This window comes from Microtus oregoni, unplaced genomic scaffold (assembly GCF_018167655.1).
Source record: "Microtus oregoni isolate MIOR12 unplaced genomic scaffold, Mior012 000048F_ref0000485, whole genome shotgun sequence".
NCBI lineage: Eukaryota > Metazoa > Chordata > Mammalia > Rodentia > Cricetidae > Microtus > Microtus oregoni.
The window spans coordinates 9,180,735-9,204,488 of NW_024543222.1; the positions used below are offsets into that span (position 1 = coordinate 9,180,735).

The window sequence follows — 23,754 nt, forward strand, 5'->3', positions numbered from 1 at the left end:
ATCTGCCCATAAGATTGAGGTGCAATCACGAAATTACACATGATATGAAGTTACACACTACAATGCCGGTATTGGGAAGACACAATAGCTGCAAATGTGAAATTACAGACAGCAGCAACAGTTTTCAGAGTTGGTGGCCCTACAGGTTCTGCCAGGATGGTGTTCTCCTCCATCAGTATCACCAGAACTGATGGGTTGACATCAGAACACTGGTTATCACCTGCTGTATACTTCCATGGTCCTTGACAACCTATCACTCTTCCACTTCACCCTTTGAAGCAAGATCTCTTAGTCAAACCCAGAGCTAATTGATAGGCTAGTCTAGGCAGCTAGTTTCCTCTAGGGATTCCTTGAATAAGCCTTCTAAAGTTGAAATTAAGACAGGCTGCCAGACCTACCCAGTATTTATTTGGATTCTCGGGATTCAGACCTGGTCTTCTTCCTTGAGCAGCAAATGCTTTAACAACTGAGCCATCTCAACACACCTACTTTCATATTTTTAAGTAATAATAAAAATAGTAATGTTGAATATAATGTTTTTCCAAGGTCAGCAAGCAATCCTTTCCATCTTCTAGATCTACTTCGAGGCCAGTTAGTTACAGTGACTCTGCTAAACAGTGACATTAAGAACAGAGCAAGAAAGAAAGATAGTCAGACAGAACTCATTCATTCATCTGTATTATAATAAGCAAAATGGCAACCACAATGCTTCACACATTTTCCTCCCATGTCCTTCTGAAACATTGTGGAAAGATTGTAAGAGCAAGAACTCCAAGATGTAAGTTGTTAGATAATGTCTGCTGTCTATTACAGGGTACCCATGAAAGGGCATCTCAAGCCAAAAAGATAAGCTTTGAAATGAATGTTGTAGACACCATGGCCACTAAAACTGCAATAATAATTCACAAAAAAGGACAGGAGAGCTCAGAAGGAGCCAACAACAGAACGTTTGATGGAGGAAGGTCATTGGCTAATAAAGGAACTCCCTTGGCCCATTTTATTGGTTAGAACATAGGTAGGTGGAGTAAACAGAACAGAAGGCTGGGAGGAAGAGGAAGTGAGCTCAGATTCCACAGCTCTCCTCTCGGGAGCAGATGCCTCAGAGAGACGCCATGCCCCGCTCCTGGGCAGACGCACGCGAAGAAGCAAGCCGCCAGGTTAGACATGCTGAATCTTTCCCGGTAAGACGGGTGCTCACAGATTATTAGTGATGGGTTGATCGGTATGTGAGAATTAGCCTGTAAGGGCTAGAGCTAAAGGACCAAGCAGTGTTTTAATGAATACAGTTTGTGTGTTGTTATTTCAAGGCATAAGCTAGCCAGGCTGCCGGGGTTCTGGGGATGCAGACCCATAGCTCTTATTACAACAAACGTTAAATGTGATATCTGTCTATAGGAATGGTTTGACCAAAATGTAGGCTGAATAACCCCATTGCCTGTGATCCTTTCGATGAGAATGAATATCTCTGCCAAATCATCTCTTCTAGGAGATGGTAATAATATATGAATGTGTGTGTGTGTGTGTGTGTGTGTGTGTGTGTGTGTGTGTTTGTAATTTAACAAAGCTACAGTTATACAACCTGGGGTGATGATGTTCTCCCCAAAATTCATAGACAATCTAACAAAAATCTAAATGCTAAACATAGGGAACCTCCTTTAGGATTCTTTGTTGGGAGAATCAAGAGATTCACAAAATGGTATAGGCTATTACTATTGTCCTTGGTTGCTTACCCAGATTTGAAGGTAAGACCACATTGCTTAAAAAAAATCACACATTTTAGACACAGAACTGGAATAATTAAGGTGAAATTAGCCTGTATACCTTCTCCATTAGTATAAGCTCCCATAGCATTCAAAGGTGCTATGGGAGCTGCCAAAGGAGAAAGGCAATTAAAAGCCCTACACAGCTCCAAGACTGTGAACCACAATAATGACCTGTAAGGCAAGAAATTCCCAGGGGGGATGATGGTAGTACTTATATCTCAGCAGTAATAAACAGCCACATAATTGGATTTAAGGTCTACTCAATGGAGGCTAATTCATGCCTGCTTCTGTGATCCTAGCCAACTACTTGCGGTTAGTGAGGTCATGTACCCTAGAGAAGAACCTTCTACTACCTTGTTTCTAAACCAAATTGCTATCTAAATACTTATTCTTATAGCCACAGTAAATGTCACTTTCACCCCTGTTAATGAAGCCTCTTCTTGTAAAAGATGGAGACCATCACAGAAATCCAGAGCTGGTCAAACTATATAGAAAAACTGACTATTGGGTCCACATTGGCAACCAATACTTTAAAAGAAAACCCTACACTCAAATTTCAGATTTGGTCAAACATGAACAAAGTAAGCATAACCAATCATGTATAGGTTTTTAATGTGAACCTACCTTTTTAAACTTTCCTTATACAAGGCATTATGCTAAATTAAATTTATTTCCATCATCATTTCCTAAGATTTATTTTAATTTATGGGTATATATTTCTAGCCTCGGGATGTGTGTGTGTGTGTGCCACACACAACCTTGAGCAAAGCTCAGTGAGTAAAATCGTTGGTTCATACAGAAAGTGCACAGTGGATCCAGCTAAGAAAGTGCCAAAGTCAAAGAGACTGCCTTCCCAGTTCATGAGCAATAACTAATACTTTTGTGGCGTTTTTTCCCCATCACCTACTAATATCTGCATTATTTGTTCTAATATTTTCCTTATAGTGGGCTTTTGCTTGTTTTTTGGTTTTGTTTTTTCGGTTTTGTTTTTTTGGAAATGTGCAAACAAATTATCTTAATAGATTTGTCGGGTTACCCAAGCCTCAGATTCAAAGAGAAATCTTGTTTCATAAACAAAACTCCAATAACTAGGTTCTGCCTTATAATAATGGTTATAGCCTTGCCCTTGACTATTTTCTGTGATGTGGGCCTTTGAAGGCACTTATAAAAATTTAAGTGACAAGTTTGAATAGCCCCTCACTGGAGACCAGAGTCAAGAATTTTGTCCCTCAGTGTTATAGCACCCTCTCCTCACCCTTTGGCAAAGCTCTAAGATCAGTTCCTTTGGGGTATCTGGAACGGTTGTCTGTCAGTGGTTCATGAGAAAATTCAATCCGTTATTTGGAAAAATTAAACTCCAAAATTCCCTTTTTAATCATCAAGGATCCTCCTTGATATACGAAGAGAAGCAGCATTTAAAATGGGAATGTTAAGGTTTTATCCAATGGGAACTTTTGAAAGACCAAGTATGAACACGAAGCATCGAGGTCATTTTAATTCTATCCAACACAATTCACTTGATGCTACCCAGCCACTACCACATCAATTACCCTTCAGTTCGTTTTCTTATAAAGCTTATCTCAATTAAGCTGTTTTCTCCTAGCTTTGAACTTTTTAGGCAAAAGAGAAAGATAAAGTCTGTGGGTTACTTTTATAATAAGTTATGTTCTTTCTCAATGAATTTTCCATGACATCTGTTTAGGAAAATCTCAGAATATACCAAAATGAGATAATGACAGGGTTTTATATTTATCAAAGGCTGCCTTACCCGTGTGCACAAATAAACCTAGTTGCCACTGCATGGAAGGACACTCGTGTATGCCCCGAGGAAGAGCCAGTGAAAGGACACTGCTGCTAACGACAACAACAGCAACAACAACAACAGCAAGGTTTCCGAGTTCTCACCAAAACCCAGAGTCATCTAAGCATAGACATCCTGATATACCTATCAGTTTTATTCCCATTCTGTGATTATATTGTCTGGACTTAATTAGGTCTAGTTGGTTTTAAAAACACATTTAAAGAAGGTTCATCATGACAAGATGTCTTTGAAAAGGCTTCTTTTCACTCCTGAAGACAAAGTTTTGCTTTGAATTTTTTGTAGTAGGTCTCAATGTCCTGATTCAGAATTTGTTGGAAGCAGAGCTGAGACCCACCAGTAAGACTGTGACAAGTTCTTCAGCCAAGTGTGCCCTGGCTGATACAACAGGCAGCAAACAATTTTGAGAGATATGTGTTTTGCTCTCTAGATATTTTCAAAGTATACTTAATTTGCCTTTATATGGGAACTCTAGACACTAGCAGACATAACAGGAGCAATGATTCTGAATTGACATACTCTTTTCCTCCTTCATGGTCACATTAACAGGATAATTTTAACCAAAAGCCCTCTGAACATCCCAATAGTGCTGATTTGAGGTGATACTGTGAAATATCTATGTGTACAGATTAGTATAACACTACCATCTGAAATATCTTTTTCTACAGTATGAAGAACCCTGGTCAATCACTGTTCAAAATTATTAAATAGAAAATCAGGGTGTCCTCCGCGTGCACCGTCTGGGAACGATTCCTTCAACATGGATCCGGCACAGCCGACTCTAGCGCTGAACCCGCAGGAAGACGAGAAGTTTCAGAAGGTTCTGACACAAGCCAAACAGCTCGCGAAAAAGCAAAAGAAGGAAGAAAAAAGTCTTAATCCTGGAGTGATGTTTGTGGGCCACCTGCCAGCAATATTTTCTGAAAGTCACCTCTATGATTACTTTACGCAGTTTGGCACCATTAGCAGATTCAGATTGTCCAGAAGTAAACGGACTGGAAACAGCAGAGGGTATGGTTTTGTGGAGTTTGAGTCTGAGGATGTGGCCAAGATAGTTGCAGAAACAATGGACAACTACCTTTTTGGTGCGAGACTTCTATCGTGTAAATTTATGCCACCAGAGAAAGTCCACGAGGACCTTTTTAAAGAGTGGAACGTTCCCTTTCATCAGCCATTATTCCCGGCAGAGAATCGCTATAATCAGAAACGGGGGCATTCGCAACTGTTGAAGATGGAATATTGGTTCAGGAAGAAGGAAAAATTACTCCGGAAGAAGCTAGCTAAGAAGGGGATCGATTACAGTTCCCTTCGTTGGTCTTACCTAATCCAAAGAAAGGGGCTTCACAGGGCACTCAGGAGTCCAAGGGTAACCAGGATCCCACACCAGTTTGTACACCAACATTTTTGGAGAGACGAAAATCACAAGTGACCGAAATAGATGACAATAAAGATGATGAAATCATTTTCAAACAGCCCGTGCCCACAGTGAAAGAAGAGGCACAAGACTCATTAAAGACCCCAACACCTGCACGCTCTGGGACAAAAAGACCAAGAGAAAGGAAGAGCAATCAGTGATCCTGAAAGCATGCTGTGTTGTGTCTTCCACGCAGATGTGATTTTGTTATAAAGGCCTACATATGTTACTGGTGCAGCAACATGCAAGCCACTGATGAGATTATTGGAGGAAAAACACATTTGTTCATGCCAGTGAGACTTGCCATCAGGAAGTTGGCTGTTGCGCCCTCTCCTGGCCTGAGTTTTATTCAGGCTTCACAGCTGCCTTAGTTTACTCTGCCTGTATTGCATTACAGACTTAAATACCACCAGTGCTGTTTGACTGTCTGTGTGGTGGCTGTGCACATAAAACCCCAAAGAATATGGCAGGCTTCAACCTTAGACCCTAGAAACTGGAAGTTAAATACACATACGGAGAACGAGAAAGCAGTTCACGTGTGAATAACCTTTGCACAAGTGCTGTAAGAATCTGGAATAACTTGTTTTCATACATAATTACAGTGACCTAGTGTAGGTTTGACAGATCAGTTTCAACAGGTATAGTCAAGATTCAAACAGTGACCAAACTTTTCTACCATTTATCCATGTACAAGAGAACCGAAAAACTTTGTGTGTTGGGGGGGGGGGGGGAGGTCCACCATCTGTTTGTTTCTTGCTTTTGTATTGCTCATGCAGGTTTGTTAATATACCTATCAATCACCAAAAAAAAAGAAAGAAAAGAAAAGAAAAAAAGAAAATCAGGGTGTCTATCTAGTTAGTATAGTACACACCTAGCATGCATGAAATCCAGAGCTCAGTACCCTGCACCACCTAAACTGGGTATAGTCATACAAACCTCTAACCCAGCACTTAGGAAATGGAGTCAGGAAATTGAAAAGTTTATGATGGCAGAAGTCACAAAATAATCCCACACTAGTTCAGAATTATGAATAATGAATAATAAAGGGTCATTTATTTAGGGGAGACTTACAGGTTACTATCCTATATAACAGTCCTTTGCACGAATAAGGAACAGGAATAGAGTCTAGTAAGCAGAAGCGAGAGCTGGAAGCAAGAGAGCGAGCACAGGCTTTAAAGCGACATTTATAGTGTAAGAGACCACATCCAAGTGGGCTGGTATCCTAAAGGCTATTGGCTGAAAAAGTGGAAGAAGCTCCCACAACACTGTATCTTAAATGCTATTGGCTGAAGGAGTGGAATGTGCTCCCACAGCAAGTTTAGGTCAACCTGAGCTACATAAAACCCCATCTCAAAAAATTAAATAGAAAAAAAAGTCATAAATATGAAATTTACAACTTACTGTAATTATAAATGAAATAATAGTAGGTAGGCAGCTAATAATATTTTTAGACCTATGAGAAACTGTTGGGCAATGATGTGACATAAAGGAAATAATAAATAGCCAGTATTATTGCAGTTACTTTTTTAGCTGTAATATTTATTTTGTAGGGGATGCACATGGCGTGACTCATGTCAGAGTAGAGAGAACCACTTTCTGGAGCCAATTCTCTCCATGTACTATGTGGGTTCAAGGGACTGAACTCAGGTCATCAGGGTTGACAGAAATCAACTTTATCAGCAAGTTTACCTCACTGACCCTGTCCTGTTACTGTATTTCTCATATTTTTGTTAAATTAATCTATTTACATTTTAAAATGTTTTTTTCTCATTTTACATACCTATTTATCCCATTCCCAGTCCCTTCCCTTCTCTCATTCCTCCATCCTTCCCCTTACACCAACCCTCATCCACTCCTCAGAGAGGGTCAGGCTTCACATAGGGAATCAACAAAGTCTGACACATCACTTTGAGACAGAACCAAGGCCCTACCTCTATATTTAGGCTGAGCAAGGTATCAAAAAGAATGGACTCTAGAAAGTCAGTTCAAGCAGTAGGGATAAATCCTGGTCCCCTTGCCAGTGACCACAAAAACTGCCCCAACCATTACAGGTCCTAAGCATAGCTTCCAAAGGTTTGTATTAGTAGAGTAGATTCCATTTTCAACTAATTTCAAATGAATTGTGTGCTTATAAAATCAGCTCTTCCTTCTACTATATCATACATTCTTTTAAAGCCGCAATTGTGTTTGTGGGACTGATGGAGGAAGGTCATTGGCTAATAAAGGCACTGCCCTGGCCCATTTTATTGGTTAGAGGATAGGTGGGAGGAGTAGGCAGAACAGGACGCTGGGAGGAAGAGGAAGTGAGCTCAGAGACTCCACAGCTCTCTGGGGAGCAGACGCCTGAGAGAGACGCCATGCCCTGCTCCCGGGATGAAGCTCCGACCCAGGATGGACATAGGCTAGAATCTCCCCGGTAAGCGCACCTTGGGGTGCTACACACAGATAATTAGAATGGGCTAAATTAATATGTGAGAATTAGCCTAGAAGAGAATGGGCCAAGCAATGATTAAAAGAATACAGTGTCCGTGTAATTATTTCGGGGCATAAGCTAGCCGGGCAGGCGGCCGGGGGTGCTGGGGACGCAGCCCTGCGCCCTTTTACTATATGGGACAAGCATTTAAAGTACAAGAACTATTAATGTGTTTCTATTTGCTTGTTGCAGCAGCTATTTTGAAAGGATTAGTACTACCATTTTGATGAAATGATTTATCAGGCTTCATTAAATACACTGTTGATGAGTTCAGTTCTAAATATGAATTGGAGAACTTTCAAGCTATAAAGGTGATAGTGATTTTAGATGAAACTTTATGTTTCTCATGACAAAACTCAGAGAAGTTAGGTGACTAGCTGTCTAGAGTTAGATTGTGGAAGAACTGTGCCTAGAACCCATGTCTGGAGAGCACAGACTGGGCACAACATCCATTACATCTCTGCCACATTGCCACCAGAATGTGTCTTATATCCAGGACTCAAACATAAGCAAAGATAGGCTGTATAGCTCAGTGGTCATGAGCCCTTGCAGAAAATGGGAGTTTGGTTTCTAGTACCCCTATCTGGTACTGCACAATAGCTTATAACTCTAGCTCCAGGGATCCATGCTTTCTTCTGAGTTCTTTGGGTGCTATATACATGTACATGTACACTTGAACACAGAGAGCTACATATAACACTGCTCTGAGGGTTTATGCTCTGGGATAGGTAAGTAGACCCATGAATTCCCTATAAAAATACATGAATTACATGAATAGCTCTGTCTTCTGCCATCTAAATACCTAAAATAATCATTTGAGTCAGGGAAATAGTTTATTTGTCTCGTGGCTTTTGGATTCTCAGTCTATAGCTATGCTTCAGGTATATAAGTCTGCAGAACATTACCCTGTGAGGAAGTGACAGATGGGGCCTTCACATTGTGCCTGGACAGGAGGAGGATAAGATCTGAAGGTCCACTTCAAAGACACACCCCTAAGGACATAACTTCCTTCATTAAGCCCCACCTCCTAAAGACACCACTCCTTCCCAGGAGGATGTTCATGGATCTTTGGGGAAAACCATTCAAACCAATACACCCTTCAAAGGAAAGCACAGAAATTCAAGTGGGCAGATATAGCCAGCAACAATTAATACCTGATAAGGAGCTTAATAATTAACCTGAAGACTACCTTGCTTAAGAGAGAACAAGTTATTAATGTGGACATGTGTTATATGACAGAACTTTTCCTGAAAGATGTGACATACTCATCTACTCACCCCAGATAAGGAACCCACAACTGACCAAAGTACAGATACCAGTCCAGCTTCATGAACCTCTCTGAGTATTATTGGGGTTACTCATAAAATTATGGGTGTGGGGTTACTTACAGGAGCAGAAATGACTCTAAGACAGATGCATCACTAAAGTCTCTACCTACATGGATGACATCTAACAAAGCTGAGAACCTGGGGCTCACTGCACAGCCTGCAGGTCGCCTAACAGGTTGGAGAGTATTGACTCCAGGTGCCTCAGTTGGTCTAAACCTCTTGAAGGCAGTTCAGCAGGTTTCTGCTTCTTGCAGGCCAATCAATGGTCTGGTCTCAGTCTTCTTTGTAGTTTTGCTTCTCTGAAAGTCCTCTCTGCAGCTTAGCTCTCCTCTTCTGAAAGGGACTCTCAACCTTTATTGTTTATTCAATCAGGGAGGGGCCCAGTGAATTCTGTCAGTTTCAGGTACTTCCTAAAGCTCTTTTGAGCTGTCCACCATCCTGGTTAAGAAGCTCCTTGCAAGATGGAATGCTCCAATCTCAGAGGAAGGTATTCATTAAACAAAAGTATGTTGTATCCCACTCCTACAGTATTGTAGGAATATGAAGAAGAAGGGATAGGAAATCAATTTTGCCCGTGAGCTGGCAAGGAAACAAAGATTATTTTATGTCTAGAAACAGGTTTCCTTCTCCAGTGCCCTTGGTCTATCTCTGTGTTTGCAATGTCAAAATCAGTAAGGGAGAGAGATGGAGACAGTCTAGAAGTCTGGCAGCTACTCATGTCTTATTTCAGATGATAATAATTGGTATCTGTAAGATATAATATTTGAGAGATCACAATGATATCTTATTAACAAGACAGCAGTTAATAAATGCTAGTACTGAAAACCCAAAACAATAGTCATATAAAACACCCAGTCAGAGACTTCACAATCACAAACTTAATCCCACACAATTTCGCAGTTTCTATTTACATGTAACACTAAATAGCCAACCAATTGACCCTTTTCTGTCTTTCAAAGTCAAGCGTTTTACGCATCCTTGAACGTTTATTCTATAATCTCATACACTTTTAGGTTTTTCTTTATAGAATGCCTTTTTTTCCTTTAATTTAAGTTTATATGCTACTGGCTATCATTGAGGGAGGCCAGGGCAGAAGCAGAAATAAGGTCAGAATTTCTGGAAACCCTCACTTCCCTGAGCTGCTTTTTATGGGTCCTTATGCTTATCACAGCTTCAAAAAATCAAAAGGTAGATATAATAATGATACAAGTTTTACATATTGCATTATTTATTAACTTATCATTCACAATTCTAATAATTGGGTATTTCTGATCAGCTATGTTGAGCACTGGCTAATCTTTTAAGGAACGGAGGTTGATTTCCAGCATCCAAAGGCAACTCACAGCCCTATGTACCTCAAATTCCAAGGGATCTAATTCCATCTTCTTGCCTCCACAGGATCTAGAAATGGACATGACAAATACACACGTAAATAAAAGGCCAATGCACACAAATTTAATTTTTAAAAAATTGAAATGGTAACCAGCTACTAAATGGTAATCTTCAGTGTTGGTCTCTTGACCTCTGATCAAAAATCACGATTATTCCAAGGTACCGTATTGCCTCCCTTGTCTTAGATAATTAAAAAAACAACAACATACATGAGCTGCCCCACTTTCTGTCCCTTTATGATCCAGTTACACTCACTCTTCATCCTGTGATGATCAAGGGCCTTCCTCTGTCCTGTCCCCTCATCTATCCTTATCTGAAATCAGGGGTTTAAGTTTCAGACAGCAGTGTTATTACCACAGAAGCAATGCCATAAAGCCAACATCAAAAACCAACATATTTTTTTCAATGTTTACCCATAATTTAGTGGAGATTTTTGTTTGTTTTGTTTTTTCTTTTGTTTTCATGCCTTCAAAGACCAGAAAACAAAAAAGACTTTGGCAAAATAGGTTATGATTGAGTCCCAAATTCTAACCCTTATTAGTAATCGGAGCAGATGACAATATTCACTAACAGAATTTTTAAATTGGGCTCTGCTGAAAGAAATTTTTGAAAGTTATGTGAAAGACTTAAAATTCGCATCTTTTGAAATAAAGCAGTGGTGGAACTCTGTCTGTGTAGTTTGTGGCAGGTACAACCCAGCACACGGAAAGGGTACACTGGCCAGATTCTTGAAATGGAACAGAATAGGTTTTTTTTTTTCCTGCTATGGACATCAAAGGAGATTTCACAAGTGGGCACTGGGAATAATCTAAAGAGAGTGATTAATGCATTCCCACCGCTGTGTTTCCCATTGTTCCCTCAACCCCCACATTGCCTCTTTACTTAAACTTAGGTGTATCTTTGAAATGGCAGGAGCTTAAAAATAATTTTACACCAAATAAAGGGTTGCCAAATATTGAATAAACTCCTAGAAAATATTCTAATTTAGTTGAGCTCAAAATTTGGCCCAAGATGAGAGAATTTGTTTGATTGTTGATTGCTCGCTTTTACGAACCTGCAGCAGGTTGGGAAATAGTTTGATCCCATGACACAATCTTGGATTTCTCTTTCTGTGATGGAGGAAGGTCATTGGCTAATAAAGGCACTGCCCTGGCCCATTTTATTTGTTAGAGGACAGGTGGGAGGAGAAAACAGGACAGGACTCTGGGAGGAAGAGGAAGTGAGCTCAGACTCGACAGCTCTCTCCTGTGGGATCAGACGCCTGAGAGAGACGCCATGCCCCGCTCCCGAGATGAAGCTCTGACCCATGATGGACATAGGCTAGAATCTCCCTGGTAAGCGCACCTTGGGGTGCTACACACAGATGATTAGAAATGGGCTCAATTAATATGTGAGAATTAGCCTAGAAGAGAATAGGCCAAGCAGTGATTAAAAGAATACAGTGTCCGTGTAATTATTTCGGGGCATAAGCTAGCCGGTCAGGTGGCCGGGGTGCTGGGGACGCAGCCCCGCTGCTCCTATTACTACATTTCTGTGTGTCTGTATAGTTTTTATCAGGGCCCTTGGTTAGGAAGAAAAGAGTTTAGCATCTACTCTGGTTCACCTTTCCCACTGTTATTTTCTCTTTTACCCCTTTCCTTTACAACAGTTATCACATACCCTAGTATAGCCAGGCCTCCAACGGACTACCACATTGTACCATTTATCTTAACTTTTCAGGCTTACCTATGTTATTCAAGTGCACGACCACTTTGTCTGCACCTGCATGATGTGAATGCCTGGTGCCTGTGGATGTCAGAAAAAGGATGCTATATGCTCTTTCAAAGAACACAACTTCAATTCTCAGAATCCATGACAGGCCCCTCACAACCACATGCAGTTTTAGTTCTAGGGAATCTGGAATATTTTGAGCAGTCACTCCACCCTCTGCTCCTCCCAGATCCGCTCCCTCTTCTCTTCCCACATAATTCTGTGCCCCCTCACACATTTTTAAAATTAATCCCTAAATCAAATGTTTGCCACTGACAGACTCTTGGCTGTATGGCCTTCCACTTGTCAACCTACTAGGAACCATACCTTCAAAAAATATCTTCCTCTCCCTAGTGCTTCTGATTGCTAATAGTGCGTTAGCTTTGGTGGAACTTAGTTCTCCCCTCTCTTTTTTATACTGTGTTTTTGTCTAGCTTCAACTTCATCTGTTATATGTAGCCTCAACTGCTGTGAGTTTACAAGCACAACTGCCCTACTATGTGTTTAGAAAACCCCATGTCCCTGGAGTTACTCACCAACACTATATCTTACAATTTTCCACCTTCTCTTCTATAATAGCCACTATGCCTTGGGAGGAAGGTGCATGCTGTAGATAGCCCATTTAAGGTTGAGTATTCCATAATCTCTTATTGGTTCCAGTTCTGGTCTATGTATTAATGATTATCTCCTGAGAAAACAAACTTATGATGAGATTTTGGAGATATATTAATCTATGGGTATGACAGAAGTGATTAAGATTCAGTTTAATACTTGTCCAGTTAGCAGAATAATAGTAGTAGGTTCTTCCCCAGGGCTTATGACCTGTGTCACCAGAGGGTCTTAGCTCCAGTAATGGTGCCACATACAGGTTTCATCTTGTGGAGCAGGCTTTAAATCCAATCAAAAAGTTGGTTATTCCTATGATATCCATGCCACTATTGCACCATAGAGTATGCCTGGCAATTACTGTAGTTTGTAGGGTTCGAATCTGAATAAAATTATTGATTCCTGTTCTCCTCTCATAAGTCTCATAGCACTTTCCAATACTGTAAAAGACAGCCAATAGGGATGAGGCTTCCAGGTCAGAGCCCACTTAGCTTCATGTTTGTGATTCAAATATCTGATGTGTTCAGCAACAGAGCCGTACCATAAAATCAAGTTCTGGAGAGTAAGCAAGAACCTGCCTGCCAATATTTGGGAGTCTACGGGACTTCATTGATCAACAACTCAAAAAAAGATAGCCATACTTGACACAAAGCTTGTACTCTTGTTAGTCTGTAGGTCTAATAGGCCACTGTTGCCACCAACATATGAAGTACTTTCTATTATTTTTAAAGCCAGTTTTAAGCTAGATAATGTGATTTGTACATTTTTCAACTTTAGATTTTTGTTATAGTTTGCACCTTCTTACCACAGTCTTTCAAAAAAACAAAATAAAATTATAAATTCTGATGAAATTCAACATAGTGGATTTTTTTCTTTCATGGATTATTGTGTTGACTCCATGTCTAGAAAAACTTTCACCCCATCACCCCAACCATGATCCTAAAATGTATTTCCTTTGCAATATTCTAAAACTTGTGGAATTTTACAATGTCAATTTAAATCTATCTTAAAAATATAATTTGTGTTTTTGATAGTGAGTTGGTTTGAAATGTATTTATTTTCCCTGTGGATATCTAATTTTTTTTTGTTGTCTGTTTATTTTTCAAGACAGAGTTTTCCTGTGTAGCCCTAGCTCACCTGGAACTTGTTCTGTAGACCAGGTTGTCCAGGAACTCACAGAGATCCACCTGCCTCTGTCTCCTGAGTACAACACCACTACTTAGCTGTCTAATTTTTATTCTTTGAGAAAGAAAATATTTTTATCATCATCATTCCCCACTCTCTCGACCTAGCTCCTCTGTGTGCTCCAAGCACAATGACCCCCTCCCAGCTTCATGTCTTTTAAAAATATGTAATCCATCAAATACGGTAAGTGTTATCCACAGATGAATGGATGTTAGGCCATTTACTGAAAGGTCAACCTACCAGGGACCACACCCTTAAAGTAGACTGATTCTCCCTTCCATAGAAGTCAACATCTGTCACTATCTCCTCAAACAGGGAGAGAGTTCCCTGTGACCAACTCTTTCCCATGCTGAAATGTTGGTTGGCTTAGTCTTGAATAAGCAACCACAGCTTCTGTGAGTCAACAAATAAATCTAATTTTTAAAAATACTATCCGTTCAAAAGATTGTTACTGAGTTATCTACAAGTGTTTTTGCTGTTTCCTTGTAGACTGTGTCTATACTTCATTCATATGAATATTTCTCTAATGGTATTCCATTGGCATTGATAGATCTCCAATAATACCATACTCCAATAATATCACATAGTTGATTACTGTATCTATATAAGCGATAATGTCAGATGGAATGATCCCCAGGAAAAGGAGAACTTTTCCAAAATTGTTTTAGCTAGTACTAGATTTTAGGATAAGTTTTGAACCACTTTAAATTCATGAAAACACTAGCCAAATAATCTCACAGCTAGTAATTATGGAGAAGATGGTAGGCTTTGATTTCATGTGGCTGAGTTCAGAATAAAAATGATAGCAGAAGGAAACATTGTACACTTCTATATTTTCCAGATAAATGGGAACAAACTGACGCCTAAGCTCGTCGATGGTCTTTTCTATGTATACAGTCTAAACAGTTTTGTAACAAATAAAAGGAGAAAGATGCTTACCTGGGCCACATTATTTTAAACCAGAAATAGTTAAGGATACACACTGTCTTCCACTATGAAATTTGTAGTTAATTATTTCAAGCAATTTTCCATTACTATTCCTTTTAGTCTCCCTTATGTGATGTGTCTCTTTCCAGCCAAGATACTAATGGTTAGAATTCATTCCACAATCAGTGATGGTACTTCAATTTTGGATAAAGTATGTATTCACAGGTATTTATCTTCACATAGTTCAGTCATTGGATATTCTGTATAAATGTCACAGAAATCAATCTAACCTGAATTTTGTAAAGTTGTGTTATTCTCCTCAGTAGATCCGAATATATGTGTCTTTGTATACATGAAAAGTTTTGTTTAAAATTTCAATACTTAATTGAAAATATGTGATCAGAAACACAGAAAAAAAGTGACCGCATGACATGCTTATCAAATTATCAGACTTCTGAATCCTGCATTTTAATAGCAATTTCAATTTATGAAATCCTTAGCAACAAAGAACAAGTGTAAAATATTTACATCAACACTAAAGCTTCCAAAATGAAAAGAACCCAAATAGTCTATGATCTGAATTCTATGTTCAGATTACTTTGATTTAAATGTAAATTTGATGTAACACGTGGAATGTATTTCACAGAAGAGAATTGGGTCCAGAGAAGGACACTGCATGAAATCTACATTCCTGCTTTGGAAACTTGTTCCCTGTTCTTGAGTAAACACCCAGAACATCAAAGTCAGTGTGAGACTTCCTGAAACCCATGGAACCCATGCAAAGTGCAATCTCCCAAGATGAATAAGAATTGGCTTCCAGATGTAAATTTTTAGAGAATGAGGTTTTGTTTTTTTTCCTAGCACTTCATAAAAAATAAAACAAAATAAGCAAATCTCCCTCCTCCCTTTTATCTTTAGCAGCTTTCTTGTCAGGCCCATGGCTTTCTCTCCACCTGCTCCTTTCCTGACTCTGTGTCTGAATGAGGACTCTCACAGGAAGGTCAGCTGGGAAAATCAGGAGGTGTGACAGGAAGATGGAAAAATCTCCCGTAGTGTGATACTCATTGGCTACCTCTTGGAAATAGTTGCATATGAAGTTGTACCCAGTACCGTCTATATTTAAAGTCAGTGACATGATTGTACATGAGGCTAGCCCAACACCATGCTCCCATCCTCATTCAGATAGGAGACTTCCCAGATGTCTTCCCAGACAAGCATAGAAACTGGAGCTCACACATTAAAATACATTGTTAAAACACACCAGCATACAGGACATGTTGCATGAGTAACAGAGGAGAGAAGATAACTAATGTCTTAGGCTCTGGAAGTATTATTTTTGCAAGATTTACCGCAATAGTTTTCTATTAAGGGCAATTTGCCTCCCAGGAACCATTTGGCAAAGCTCACAGACATTTTTGGTTGTCATAATCGAGAAGACTCAGTGTGGTGGGGCAATTTACTCCCATCTAGTGTGAAGAGGTCAAGGATGCTACTAAGCACCATACTATGAAGAACATCCTTGCCTTCCATAAAAAAAAAAAAATTCAAATGTCAATAGAGGCAACAGTGTGGGGCGGCAGCTGCCTTAAAATTGCAAATTATGCAGATATACAAATGAACTTTTAAAAGGTCTATGTCAATGACTGAGTTTATTTTGGGGAAATTATCAGATATCTCTAGTTAAGAAAGGGACATTCTCCAGCATATCAGTGAATACGTTCCAGGGTTTCTATTGCCACATCATAAAAAATATACTTTTTATTTCATTTCCTGGATGAGCAAGAATGAGAAAGTTGTGAGTTGCCTCGATAATTTCCAGAAGACGTCAGTAACCAGATCATAATACTCTCCTTCATTTGAGAAAAATCAGCAAACGTCAGGAAATTTCCCTGTTTAGCAAAACAAAGAGCCTGCAGACAAGTCCGCTTTCAAGCCACTATGTAAAATTATTTCGTGAGACTTCGGTGTGTCTCTCCAAGTCTTGAAGGAATCACCATGTTGGAAAGCCATAAATGTGATGCAATAAAATCAACATTATTTTTAATTACTTCCTCTCAGCATTATCACATGCACGTAGAGGAAAAGAACAGTGTGCCCGGAAACCAGCATCTATGGTTCCAAATGACTCTCTCCTGTCAACAATTCTCATCCTAAGATGTTTCTACATGGAGAGAAAACAAATAGAGGAGAAGATCTATTATCTAACATATGCTCCTGAAACTTTCTAACAAACCCTCTTCACCCTTGGTCATATTCCTGCTTCCAGGTGTAACTGGTGATGTGGAAGAGCAAACCTGCAAAGCTAGTCTTTAACTGCAGAAGTTAAGGTTTTCTTCACCATAGCCAGGATGACCATGAGACTTCATCAAGAATAATTCTAGAAATGTATCTAATTCTATCTCCTTCCCAAAACTGAAATTTGGATTATTAAAGACACAAATTTAAAGATGGCCATCTCTATAAATTTGCATAAAACTCTTAAAAATCAAGATTCTAATCAGCATTAAATATTTGAAGGTGCTAAACACATTCATCAATGAATTTGGATTACGACATGACCATGGGTGGTTCCTTGTGAGTGGATAATTCTTGTCTGGCCTGATTCACGGTGTGTGTGTGTGTGTGTGTGTGTGTGTGTGTGTGTGTGTGTGTGTGTTGGTATATGTACAAGTAGTGTGGTATATCTGTGTGTGCACATGTGTGTACAAGTACGTATGGTGTGTCTGGGGTATGTGTGTGGGTAGAAAGACCTCAGGGAAGTGTGTATATAAGAGGTGTGATCTGTGGGGTAGGAATTGTAATCTCTGTAGTGTGAATGTAATGTATCCATGTATATGTATGTACAGGTGTGCTAGTCTGTGCAGACATTTATAGAAACCAGAGACTGACCTCAAAAATGGGCTCCTTGCTTATTTTTCCACATTAATTGTGAGTCTTTTCAATAAAACTGGATCTCACAGTTTAAGTTATAATGGCTAGTCAGTGAACTCTGAAGATACCCTTCTCTCACTTATTCCTGTGCTGGCATTATAAGCATGGGCTGTATTAATAGTGTAGATCTAAATTCAGATCATTACCAATTTACTTTAGTCCTTGTGCCCGGGATAACCTGTTCTTACCTTTGTTTCCTGATTTCATCTAGAACTGGAACTGAATGCACATGATACAAATGGATTCACTCAGTTACTTCGTTTCGCTTTTCACCTTTTTGGCTCTAGACCAAGAAATTATATTTGGGCGTTCCATTTTCAGAAACTGTGGTCACAATTGGCATAAGAATTTAACTCTGAGACCAGGACAATAAATTTCTTGCTGTAAGGATTGTGAATTGAAAGAATACAAAGAACCAGAACTGACAGATGTGTGTGTCATGGCTTCTTTACATGACTATTCAAAATAAAATCAAATGAGCAAACAGAACTTAGGAGAAAACAAAGCAACATAAGTAAAATTATTAAGTGGAGAATTTATTTGGCATAAATATTTATTTTTCAAAATTGTTCTGTGTTCCCTTCTTTCTCCCTGGTTTTAAAATCAACCACACTGGGTGATTCATGCGGTAGAGATGACGGTGTATTTTACAATTTACCAAGGTCATTTGACACTAATTGGTATCATTTTATTATGACTTCAGACCAGGGCTCCAAACATGATCCAGTCAAGACTCAGAACAAAGTTAGGTTTGCTTTTAAGGATGATTTCTTATTCCTAAAGTCATTAAAGGACATGAAAGCACATTTTCGAGTTGGAAAAGCTTGAATCATAGGCGATATGTTCATACACCAATCATAGGCGAAATGTTCATAAGCCAATCATAGACAATATGCTCATACACCAATCATAGGCAATATACTCATACACCAATCAAGTATAGTTTGCTGGTAAAGTGATTCCTTAAATATTTACAAGACTTTGGGTTTGATTATGTGTGTTACGTGTGTGTGTGTATGAAGAGAGAGAATATTTGCAGAAGATATATTTTACTAATTATTATTATTATTAGTTTATTTATATGCTATATGTACTGTGCAATTATATTCTTGGGGGTTAACTTTAAACTATACAACAACCAAAATAAAATTTCAAATTACTCATTAATGGGTCTTTCCAGAGGCCAAAATCCTCACAGAGACTATTAAACACAAACTTCATTGGAAGATCTGCTTTTGCTTCCTGTGGCCCCACATGATCTAGAGAGTCACCCTAATAAAATGTGTGTCTTCAATCTCAAAGCACAGGTATCAACAGCACCAGGTAAATGTTGGAAATTGTTCACCCAAGTATATTTTCTGTCTGAGAAAAAAAAAACAATAAAAACCACATACTACAACTGGCTAGAAACCCAATGTCCTCTCTCTATATATATTGAGCTACTGTTTCAACATTCAATAGCCAGTCAATTAGAGGAGCTTTGGAAACCATTATAGCTTCTCTCTGCAGCAATACATGAAGTAGAGGAGAATAAATTGGACATTGAGTGCAGCGCAATAAAATGAGAAATAAACTTAGCTGGGATTCACTTCACTGTTGCGAGGAATTTGGGAAGAAAAGTATTCTCTTATTTATTGGTCTGTAGTGTGATAAGAGGTAAAGGGTTTTAGCGAGAGGTATGTAGAGAAAAACATGTACATGACAATCTTCTATCAACCTACCATCTATTATCTGTTAGTCTGCCTGTCTGTCTGTCTGTCTTCTATGTTTTTGTCTACCTATGTCTTTGTAGGGGGCTGGGAAAGTACAGAAAGCATAGGAAAACCATTATCCCCAAATGTCTTTAGTCAGATGATATTAAATACATATCATAAAGCAGGCGTCCTTTATATCACAGTAGACTGTGTTTTAGGCATTTTTGAATAATTTGTTTCTCTCTCTCTCTCTCTCTCTTTCTCTCTCTCTCTCTCTCTCTCTCTCTCTCTCTCTCTCTCTCTCTCATAGAAATTGGCATCACTGCATAAATGAAGAAAATGAAGCCCTCTTGGCTGTTGGGTGAAGACTGTGGGCTCAGCCTTGGGTTGGAATGACATGACAGTCGCTCTTTCTAATATCCCACAACTTCTAAAAAAGGTTAAATTTACCTTTCTAAGTCCTTTGCCATTTCAAAGAAAGTGAAATCTTCAGCTTAATTATTGTGTGTGTTTATGGATGGACAAAGCTATAACCTCTTTGTAAAGTACATTAATTAAACATAAACCTAATTCACACAAAAGCTAATACCACATAGAGTACTATAAAAGTGGGTGAGCCTTGTTAGCTGCTTTACAAGCTATTCCTAACCCCATATCAGAAACAAGAGAGGGGATTCTGGGAGAGACTCGTCAAAACTGATGATGTTAAGTTGCCCTGGGTTGAATTTTCACCTTGCAAGTTCTAAGAGGACATCATTCTTCCATAGACACATTGTCCTGGTGGACACTAGCTCACCCAGAGCTTCCCATCCTCTGACTATCTCCTTGAATTTTATAAGTCTGATATTTCTTTGTCCCATCTATAGCAGCTGTCCTGACCATGAAGATCTTACAAAATGTTTACTGATTTGGGGAGGAATTTTGAGAACTTCAACATTCAGACAGTATCTATTGTTAAGATATGTGATTATATGATAGAAAGGGGGACTGGAGAGATGGCTCGGGAGTTAAGAGTGCATATTGCACTGCACAGGACCTGAGTTCATTCAGTTCTCAAACCCACATCCCACAATCCAAAACCTTCTGCAACTCCAGCTCCAAGGGAGCCAGTGCCTCTGTCTTCCTCAGGAACCTGTACTCACATGAAATATGAGCATACAGATGCACATACACCTTAAAAACAGAAGCAAAATAATTTGTGTTCATTCATGATTGTCCCATGTGGTTTCTCACAATTCCCCCAAAATATAGTAATTGAAATTCTTTCTAGGCAAAGCTCCATCACAGACTTGACAGTTTTCTAAGGATATCCTTTTAAAATAATGTATAGATATAAGTATATAACAACAATTAATGGGGAAAAAGGATAAGAATTAAAGAGTAAAGGGGGATTCCCAAGAGAGATTGGAGGGAGGCAAGTGAAGGGAACAGCTATGTTATTATCATTTCAAAAAATTAAATAATTTTTAAAAATAACAGAATGGGACTTGATGACAGCTCTAGAAAAAGAGTCTAGAGACAATGCTAGCATCTCTTCAATATAATATGAAACTCTTGTATTTTGTTGTCACGTTAGAATACAAGAGAGGAGCAGGCTAACTTGAAAAAAAATCATTTTCATCTCTTAGAAAGATATGGCTTCAAACTCTAATGAAAACAACTTCCATTATAAAGGACAAGATAATATTAATATCATTAATGTTCTTTATCTAAATAAAAATAACATCCATCTAGAAAATAATCCACCCAGCATTAAGAGTTCTTATGAATCATTCTCTTAATTTTTTCCATCTGGTCATTTCCAAGAAAAAGCTACTAAGGATTTCCAAGTAACAAATATATCAAGCTAGGTAAATTCTACTTATACAACTACACACACACACACACACACACACACACACAAACATGCATACACACATGCACACACACATAATAAGATAAAATAAAATAAATCAACTAAAGAAAATAAAATGTACTCTTCAGTTTGTATGAAGCAGATTTTTCTCCACCAATTCTGTCAGAATTTATGAGCTCATTTATGACTGAGGTCATGCAATTAAATCACAATAGATGGACCATGGCCACAGTGGCTATGAAATATCTACAGCATCTATGACAGTCTTGGTCAAAGTCAGGGCTGGTGGCAATATGAAAGTCTAGTTATTCTGGTATGAGCAATTGTTAGACACTGACTGCCTCTGTTACCTTGATGATTTTATAAATATCAATGTAACATTATTTTTTCTATATTTATATTATCCAAACCACTAACAATATTGGTTTTATAGGAAAAAATATTCCTCCTTGATTATCCATTATCAACTCATTTGATACGAATAAATATACCATAGAAAATATCTATCACACTCAGTACTGGAAATCCTTATCTCTAATACTGCCTTCCCCTACTTCATTCCTTACTCATGTAGTTATTATAGCAGTGGTTCTCAACATTCTTAATGCTGGGACCCTTTAATACAGTTCCCCATGTTGTGGTGACCTCAATCATAAAACCATTTTTGTTGCTATGTCATAACTGTAATTTTACTACTGTTATGGATCATAAGTGTAAATATTTATGTTTTTTAATGGTCTTAGGTAACCCCGTGAAAGGACCTTTTGACCTCCCAAAGGGTTCAAGACTCACAAGTTGACTAATAAGGAATCAGATAAAATAAAGCCAAGCCAAAAGATTCCTCTACTGTCATCTTATCACAGAGGATCCTCAGAATGTCCTCTAGTTCAGCTAAACTTATTCATGATGAGGTTTATACCTACAGGTTCATTGAGTAGTAGACAATGACCAGATTCAGTAGAACTTCCTTAGATGTTGCTGAGTCTCTTTCTGATCCCTTTACTAGCAAATATCATCAGTTCATATACACCTGGGTTAGACATATGTGTATATATAGTAGCATATAATATATATACACACATAATATATATATACTTTCACCTCCCAGGAAGCCAGAATCATCCAAAACATAGCTTAAGGGTTACAATGAGTTTTATTGTATATATTATTAAACTATTAACCTTTTATTTTCAATGCACATTGCTTACTAAAATTGCAGTAGCTATCATTGCACCAAGAAGAATCAAGTAGTGGTCAAAATGCCTTAAACTGATGTGGGAGTGTCTTATATCAATCTGTTGATTTCATTGGTTAAGCAATAAAGAAACTGATTGGCCCTCATCAGTTAAAACTTAGGTGGGAGGAGTAAACAGAACAGAAGGCTGGGAGAAAGAAGCTGAGTCAGGGAGTCGCCATGATTATCCCACTCCAGGCAGACACAGGTTAAGATCATTCCTGGTAAGCCAGCTCGTGGGCTACAGCAGATTATTAGAAATGGGCTAGTCCAGGTGTGAGAGCTAGCCTAGAAGAGGCTAGATAGAAATGGGCCAAGCGGTGTTTAAAAGAATACAGTTTCCGTGTAATTATTTCGGGGCATAAGCTAGAGCTAGCCATGTGGGCGGCCAGGTGCCGGGGATGCAGCCCTGCCGCTCTTATCACAACATTAAACGATATTTCCCATTACTTGTCAAAAGTATTACTGGTAAACTCATTACAGGAGTGGAATTCTGTGTTCTTCGAATGAGTATTATGAGTACTGTCATAGTTTGAATGAGAAATGTCCCCCATAGTCCACATATTTGAACACTTGGTACCCAGCCAGTGGCACTACTACTGGGAGCAGGCTTGGAGGGTTTATAACCTCACCCACTTCCAGTTTTCTCCCTCTGCTTCCTGCACATTCATGGTGATGTAATCGCTTTGCTTCCTGCATATTCACGGTAATGTGATCTCTTAGCTTCCTGCTTTGGAGCCTCCCCTGCTACCCTGCTTCCCCTGACAGTATTGACTCTCCCACTGAAATTGAAAGCTGAAGTAAACTCTTCCACGAGTCGAGTCACTTCTGTTCGTGACACTGCATCACAGAAACAGAAAAATAATGAATACAATTACCATCTTAATGCACGTAGACTTCACATTTTCTGAGTCTGTGTTTTCTTTCCACAGAATAAGAAGGAGAGATAATTTTGAAGACAGTTGTAATGTGTGTAACATCTAACCAGGATATCTCCTGTGGTCTCAGTTCTACTTGATTTCAAAAGTGAAGAGTAAAGTTATCTGCCTTCTTGAAGTATCTGACCATTGATATATGGTCTGCAAAATTGTTATCCACAACAGATGCTTCCTATCTTGGTCTCTCACCTGCTTTCCATTTTAAAAGAGAAAAACAAAAGGCAACTGTTCATTAGAAAGATAGATATATAATTTTAGGAACAATAGTCAGCATTGCTCAGTATTTCTTCCCTAGTTTTTTAACTGACCCCAGAATGGTTGAGGCTTCTTAGTTCTTGATATGTGAAGAATTGGGGAAACAAAGAGGTTGGATCTTGCCTGCAAAACTTAATGACAAGAGGTTGCTGGGGGAAAGAAATGTCTTTTGCTCTGAACTTGGAGAGAAG

The 23,754-nt window shown here is 38.8% G+C and overlaps 1 protein-coding gene across 1 annotated transcript; it reads left to right on the plus strand.

The window, feature by feature from the left end:
- The first annotated feature begins 1,862 nt into the window (after positions 1–1,862).
- Positions 1,863–5,157, plus strand: LOC121436022 (MKI67 FHA domain-interacting nucleolar phosphoprotein-like). Its single transcript, XM_041635599.1, is given in 3 exon segments — positions 1,863–1,936; positions 4,294–4,880; positions 4,883–5,157. Coding segments are annotated over 3 exon segments (936 nt in total).
- Positions 5,158–23,754: the final 18,597 nt, after the last annotated feature.